Below are 7,914 nucleotides of genomic sequence, written 5' to 3'. Positions count from 1 at the left end.
AACAAAAACATGCAAGTTCCACTTAAAACTGCTTTCTCTTGGCATCTGTCGATAGAAAAATGCAAAGAGGCTGCAGACTGCCAGGTAGCTGATGTTGAAATCTGATCGTCCTGGTAGTGTTGGACTTGGTGTTGGACATCGATATTTGATTTCGCGAGGCATCACGCTTTAGTTAAGCAATAGAAAGATCATTGCAATCAATGGGTCACCACAGGACAGTGGTTAGATTGCCTGAGGCTCAGGGGGGTAACCCTCTCTCTCTCTCTCTAAATCAGAAGATCAGGAGTTGATGCCCACCCAATACCAAATACCTGTTCCCCACCCCCTTGACATGTTGATTAAACCTATGTCAGTTCTCCTACGGAAAAATGGCTTCTCTTGTTTAACCCTCTCAAGACCACATTCCTCCACCAACCCTCACACTTATGAACACCTCTTAAAAATTCCCCTGGCTGAACAAGAGCGATCCCAAGAGTTGGAGAGGCATCATGAGGGGGAGGAGGTGAAATAGAGAAGGTGTGGGGTGCTCTACATCACCAATGTGGGAGAAAGAGGCTGACAGGAGATAGGAGCAGAGAGGGGCCAAAGGTTGGGGACTGGTTGTGGGCCACGGTATCCTGCACTCCCAACACCCCCACCCCTCCCAAGCTTCAGTAAACAACAGTTGAAAGAAATAGTGGCTGTTTAATCTGTAAGAGCCATTTACTGCATGGTGTAAGAGGGCAGAGCGTGAGTAGACCCTAGGTTGCATATTGAAATATCATATCAGGAAGTGGGTACCCTGTATGGTGGGTGAGAACACCTCCCCAAGTGCTCAAAATCACTCCTGCCAACCTCACTGTCAGAGATCAAAGGTCCTGATGCCTTTACACGGTGTTAACTGACCCCACTGCATGCACATTACTGATCCTGCCTAGACATCCTTTACTTATAGCAACCTTAAGCTTCAAATCCACGAGCAGTCACCACAGAGGAAGGAAAGCTCTCTGAAGGAATGCTGACCCTAGCCCTTATAATGGAGTTGGCAATCCTGGGGCATGAGAATGAAGAGTTTAAACTGGTGGACTACATGGGCCAGTGTCCAGATGTTGGGAATACTAATCAAAATATCCCGGATCCCAGAGAGGAGAACCCAGGCAGACAACAGTAGGTATCGTCGGCTCTTTGCAAAATCTACCTGAACCTTTATCATAGAAACCAGAGACTGCAGCACCTAGTGACCAACAGAAAATTAGCCACCTATCTTACCCACTAACCACCACCCCCCCACCCGCCACCAACCCACACTAGAGCCAGGCATTCTCCAGTGTGTAAAGAATTAGCAATTAGGGAACGGGTGGGCACTGTATCCCCTGGGAGTGGCCAGTTGGGCTGGGTGTAAGAGGGGAAAGTCAGTCCACCATACTCACCCCATCCTGAGGTCAGTTCACCCTCCCTTAACCACCCCTGATCCCAAACACCCCCGTCTGGATGCCTGGGCAGTAACAAAACAAAATCAGAAGTTGGGCTGCTTTGCCTCATCCTTCCCCTTCAGTGGTGTCCATTAACCCTCCCCTTTCCAGTGACCAATGAGCCTGTGACTGGGTCCCGAGAAATGCAAGCGACCAGACATGACCAACACGTTACAATCATCCTACCAGACAGACCCGCATATGGAACATGAGTTCACTGTGTGTGTCACCAACTGCCTTTCATCATCAAGAGTTTTGTTGTAATCTCCTGTAATTTCCAAGCCGCTGACTAGAATGAATGTGCAAACGTCGCAGTGGACGTCCGTGAGCCCTTGTTTCGGCTCTGTCCCGCAAAGCCAGCCTCTCCCTGCTCCTCGACAGCCTCTTCCTTCTTCCTGACCTTGAAGCGGGACAGGAAGTCCATGGCCATTTGGTCCCATTCCTCAGGCAGCAGCAGCAGGAGGAAGCCCAGGCAGATGATCAGGACAGCGATTACCCGCACACTGTTGAACACAATGTCACTGCAGTAGGCATCAGCCACTATTGGGCAGGGGGTAAGGGTTACAGAACCAACAGGCAGCATTAACAAGCTGGCAGACAGACACTGCATTCACCCCCTCCCCCGACTCCCTTCCACCGCTCCCCAGTCTACCCACCTGTGGGGGCACTGTTGGACCTTCACCTTGATCTGCTTGGATACAACTGAGTGGCTGCTCCTAAATTCAGGGGCAAGAGATGAGTGAGAGACTGGAGTCACCTATAAGCCCAGGTTGGGCAATGGTGCCAGGTTTCCTTCCGTCTGAAGCAGAATAAAGACCAGACAGCTCCTTCTCCAGAGCCATGAGCCGGGGGTTTACCAAAACCAAGGTTGTAGCTGACACTGCCTTCTGCACAGCACCACCTAGAGCCACCCAAAGACTAGCCACGATGCCCTTATTTAGAGGGGTAGGGTGGCAGTGAGGACAAACTGCTCACAGGCTGTGCAGTCTCCAAGTCGCGTCAGAGGTTGGGAATACTTCACCCAGCACCAGGGTGGATCAGGTACTAATCCACAGAACCTGAGCCCAGAATATCCTCATAGCAGCTGGGACTGAGAGTCTCTCACCCTTAGTAAGGTGAAGAGAAATTTCATGTAGTCCATACACCTGAGAATGTGGAAGTAGATGGGCTGAGCCTGACCTGGACCCTGACCAAGACCCTGATGGAGTAGTGAGTCTGTCAGTGATAGTCCCAGATGTAAGGCACTGTAAGGCTGACCTTAACATTGAGCTGCATGCCACCTATTGATATCATTTTCAGCTTCTGTTGTAAATAACAATTGGAAAACAAATGGACAAAAACAAATCATTAGATTCAAAACTCTTTTCCCCATTAACTTTGCTGCCCCAAATGACTGCCAGGTTTCCTCCATCCTTTGTTCAGAACAGTTTGCAATTTAAAGGTAATAAGTTCCATTTCTACAGCATATTTTACAACTTTGGATTGTCCCAAAGCACCTTACAGCCAATGAAGTACTTCTTGAAAGTGTTGTCATGGTTGCCATGTAGGAAATGGAGCAACCAGTTTGCTCATAGCCAGCTCCCACGTACAGCAATGTGATAATGACCACATACTTTACTTTGCTTTGTGATTTTGATTGTGGGATAACTGTTAGCCAGGACTCCAGGGTGAACTTCCTCTGCATTTCTGAATTAGTGCCATAGGATCTTTACATCCACCCAAAACAGCAGGTGAGGGCTTGGTTTAATGTCTTACCCAATAAATCTTCCTGACTGCATTGACCTGCCCTCACGTTTGCTCCTTACAAGGATATAAATCCCCACCCACGGGACACGTGTCACACAGTTGAGAATATGGCTGAATCCCAGCAGTAAGCAGCCAGCGTCAAAGAGGTGGATTTGAAGGCAGGTTGCGGGGTGAAGAAGGGTGCAGAGTAGTGAGGAGACACAAGAGTCTGGGGGATACAGGCTGAATTCCTCTGGGGACTAGAATGGATGAAGTTCTTGTGGCAGAAGTTGGAGGGAATTTGGTTGGGGGAGGGGGGGAAAGTGGGTGGTAGGCAGTGATGGTAAAGGAGATTGATGGAGAAAAAACAGCCAGGGCTGGACTCGATGGGTTTGGGTCCAGCAACAGGGTGGTGGGAGGGGGGTAAAGGTTGTCAGTGAGGACTGAGAGAGTCTCTCACCAATGGCTGACATAGGGACGGGTTCCCCCAACTCCTCTAGTGGGACAAGAAAGAACGGGAGACAAATATCTGCTGTTTGGAGAAAGGATAAAAACACCATTTCCAACAAAAACGTCACACCATTTGGATGTTTCTTTTTTGTACCTTCTCATTGTCTAAGTGAAGAGAGACTGAGCTGGTACTGTCCTCCACTCTTAAATGAACAGGCAAATATCTGTTTCTAAGTGTTTTGGCATTCTGATCAAAGGGCCTAAACTGCTCTTGGTTTTGCATCTTGGAATGAGCTGAGAGCAAATACTGGTGTGTGTGTGGCCAATTGTCACTGACCTTAACAGGAAGATGGCAACAGGAGGTTCCTCAGCTCCTCCACCTTGTTCTGCAGCCTGTTAGAAGCTAATAATCATGACATTATGGCAGGGTAATTAGAGAAACCCGAGGTAATCGGGCAAAGTCAACATGGTTTTGTGAAAATCAAATTACATTGAACCAAATTTTTTTGTTCTTTTAAAAAGTGGATAAAGGGGAACCAGTACATGTATTGTACTTAGATTTCAGAAAACAACTGATTAAGTGCTATACCAAAGATAATTGTGGGAAAACTAGCCCATGACGTAGGGGTTAACAAATTGGTAAGGACAGAAGATTGGCTGGCTTAAGCAAACAGAGAGTACGAATAAATGATTCACTTCCTGCTGGCAATTGGCAATGAGTTGTGTGCTATGGGGATCAATGCTGGGACTTCAACTTTTTACAATTTATTTACATGGCATAATGAAGGTATGGTTCCCTAAATTTGTTGACAGCTCAAGGATAGGTGATAAATTAAATCTTGAAGAGGACACAAAGCACTCAAAAGGGATATAGGTTCCTCATTTACTCACCCAAAGATCTGGCAAATGGAGTATAATGCAGAAATATGTGAAACTGTCCATTGTAGCAGGTAAAATAGAAAAGAATATTATTATCTAAATGATGAGACTGTGAGATGCAGAGGGATCTGGGTGTTCTAGCGCATTACATTAACATGAAGGTACAGCAAGTAATTATGAAAGCTAATAGAATATTATAATTTATTGTGAGGTGGAATTGAATAAAATAGTAGGAAGGATATGTGTCAGTTAAACAGCATTGTTGAGACCATATCTGGAGTACCGTGCATAGTACTGGTCACTTTATTTAAGGAGGATGTAAAGGCATTTGAGGTAGTTCAGAGATTTATCAGATTAATACTGGAATGGAGAGGTGGTCTTATAAGAGAAGATTGGACAGGCTCAACTTGTGTCCTTTGAAGTACAGAATTACAGTAAGAGACAATTGATACGTATTAGATCGTGAGGGGTCTTGTGCAGGAGACTGGAACTATGTGTCACTATTTAAAAATAAGGGTTGGGCATTTAAAACAGTGACAATTTCTTTATTCCCCAAAGGGGCATGAGTCATTAGAACTCTTTTCCTGAAAAGGCAGTGGAAACAGAGTCATTGATTTTTGTTTTTAAACAGCAGAGGTGGATAGATTATTGTTAAGCAAGGTGGTGAAAGGGTATTGGGCTATGTGAGAATGTAGAGCAAGCCGATCGGCTATGATCTTATTGAATGACAAAGCGGGCTTGAAGGTCTGAATGACCTACTCTTGCTCCTAACTTGAATGTCTCTACGTGTCCCATTAGATCACAGCTCGTCTGTGTTTAACTCCACTTACCCACCTTGGTTTCATAACCTTTAATAAGCATATTCAGCAAAAAAAAAATCTCAGTGACAGGTTTGAAATTTTCAATTGACTCTCTCCTTCCCTCCTCTGCACTCAGCCTCATCAGGTCTTTGTGGGGGTGAAAGTATCAGACATCCACAGTGCTTTTTAGTGAGTAAGTGATCCCCTAAATCACCCTGAAAGGCCCTGCCTATTGTAGGGCCTGTTATACTGGATGTTCACAGCAGGGGAACAATGAAGCATCTGAATTCCTCAATGTTCTCCACTAGAGAATACAAGAAGACTCTAAATGACCAGTCACTGTATTTTAACTGCTCCAGTCCTGTTCTGGTCAATTTATGCTGCACACCTTTCAAAACCATTATACCCGCACTCTCCACCACCCCTGAGGTACGTGTCCACAGCTGAACACAGTCCTCCAACTGAGATCCAACCACAACTTTACACAGAGAAATATAGCCCTTTGCAAACCAGCCCTCGGAGACAAAGGCCAACATTTTATTCACCGTTATTGGTTCTTTTATGCCTGGCCGCTAGCTTTTAGTGATTTATTTTAGTATTTGTGCTGTTCAATCTCCCCATTCTTGCACCATTCCGAGTTTCCTGCCACCCCATCCTGGGTTTCTCATCAATCCATTCAGAGTTTCCCACCAATTAGGGACCACATCTGATCAACTTTCTCAGACCCAAAGTGGAGGTCCTCACACTTGCCCACATAGAACTCCATCCACTTTACCCTTACAGTGGAGTTAGTCTTCCCTCAGAAACTCTGTCCAAAACTTTCACAATTTCAATCACCTGGACAGAGTCACCCCTTAACCTTCCCTGCAGGGTTTTGGACAAGTTCTAGTTTATGCAGAAAGGAAACTGGGAGGTCTACTGGGAGGGCATTTGTGAGGGTGTGGAGCTCTTACTTTGGCACTTTTTGGTTCCCCTTGCCCCAGGTAAAGGAGAAATGTTCTTACCAGCATTTACAGGGACACTCAGGACCACTCCCACCGAGATCAGAGTTGGTGATGTGACAGCAATCCCAAAATTCATCAGGATGTTAAAGGCTGAAACAATGGACACAAGAGATCACAGATTTGCAAACTGAAGGACTTGCATTTATATAGCACCTTGGGCTGAAGTCCTTGTTGAAGTGTTGTAAGGCAGGTAATGTGGCAGCCAATGATACACAGCAACATCCCACAAGCAGGAATAAAGGATAATGACTATCCGATCTGCTTTGAATAATACTGTTTGAGAAATAACTATCAAACAGGACGGGGAAAAGTTCCCTGCTCCTCTCCAAAATATTGCCAAGAAATATTTATTTCCAGATGGAGCTACAGTTTAATGTCTCATCCAAAACATGGCACCTCAGACAGCACAGTACTCCCTTAGTACAACCACAGATGAAGAGGTGCTACACCCACTATCCCTTAAAGACTGATCCGTGGTCCTCCTGCCTCGTCCCCAACCCATGATGCTCCCCGAGGTCCCAGTGCCCATTGCTCGGTTCATTCACAGACTTGGCAGAGACGTTTTGTAGAATGGGGAGGGGAGGTGCAGACACTTCTCCTCAGGACTTACACAGCAAGAGAGTCGCCATCCCGCACAGTTTCTCCCAGGGAATGAAGCTGAACGGGGTCCAGTGCTCAACGCCAGTAAAGTAAAGGGCCACCGGAACAAAAGTGACGAAGGTGACATTGAAAAGTCCCAGCACCGAAAGGAACAAAGCTGCTTCACCGTACTTGGCACTGCCCAGGAGCATCTTAAACAAGACCTGAAAGAAAGATTTTTGCATTTCTATAGTGCCTTTCTTGATCCCAGGATGTCCCATAATACTTTAAAGCCAATGAAGTACTTTTGTGGTGTAGCCACCACTGTAAGGTGGAAAAGATGGCAGCCAACTTTTGCACAGCAAGATCCCAAAAACAGTAATGCGATAGTGATCAGCTGGCTCAGGGACTGTATTGGTCAGGACAGCAGGGAGAACTCAGAAATGGCAGCAAGAGTCAGCCCCTCCAGCGTGTCCTGTCATTCGGTAAGATCAAGGCTGATCGACAACCTATTTCTGTAGACACCGCCCCCACCACTACAATTTAAGTACCAAAAATTGACCAATTTCAGAATTTAAATTTACAATTGACTAACTGCCATTTGCAGAGGTAGTTTCAAATTCTTACCACCATTAAAGTGTGGAAGTGCTTTTTAAATTTCACTTCTGAAGGACTGACTCTAATTTTTATAATCTACTCCCCAGAGCTGGACTCTCTCAACAGTGGAAGTACTTTCTCCCTAGCTCTCCTACCGTAACATCTCCACCATTTTGATTACATCACCCCTTAAGCTGCAGGAAACACAACACAAGTTTGTTAATCTCGCACCATAATTTAACCTTTGCAGTCAAGGTGTCATTCTGGTGATTGTACATCATTCTCTCTCTAAAGCTAATATATTCTTTCTTACAGTGTGCTGCTCAGAATAGCTCATAAATCATCAGATATGGTCTAACCGGGGCTGTATATTGAAGCGTAAACTTTTACTTCTCATGTATTCTAGAAGATTTGTAGCTCGGGTTGTGG

General features: G+C 45.6%; 1 protein-coding gene across 1 annotated transcript; it reads right to left on the bottom strand.

The window, feature by feature from the left end:
* Positions 1 to 1,316: 1,316 nt before the first annotated feature.
* LOC125482000 (putative thiamine transporter SLC35F3) lies at positions 1,317 to 7,112 on the bottom strand (the record flags this gene model as incomplete). The annotated part of the gene is made up of 3 exons (XM_048593968.1): positions 1,317 to 1,991; positions 6,310 to 6,399; positions 6,920 to 7,112. Coding segments are annotated over 3 exons (534 nt in total), but the record flags the coding sequence as incomplete, so codon positions are not given.
* Between the last annotated feature and the right edge of the window lie 802 nt (positions 7,113 to 7,914).

Source organism: Rhincodon typus, unplaced genomic scaffold (assembly GCF_021869965.1).
Source record: "Rhincodon typus isolate 14 unplaced genomic scaffold, sRhiTyp1.1 hic_rhity00004916, whole genome shotgun sequence".
NCBI classification, from domain to species: domain Eukaryota; kingdom Metazoa; phylum Chordata; class Chondrichthyes; order Orectolobiformes; family Rhincodontidae; genus Rhincodon; species Rhincodon typus.
This window is presented reverse-complemented; position numbering and strand designations above follow the sequence as displayed.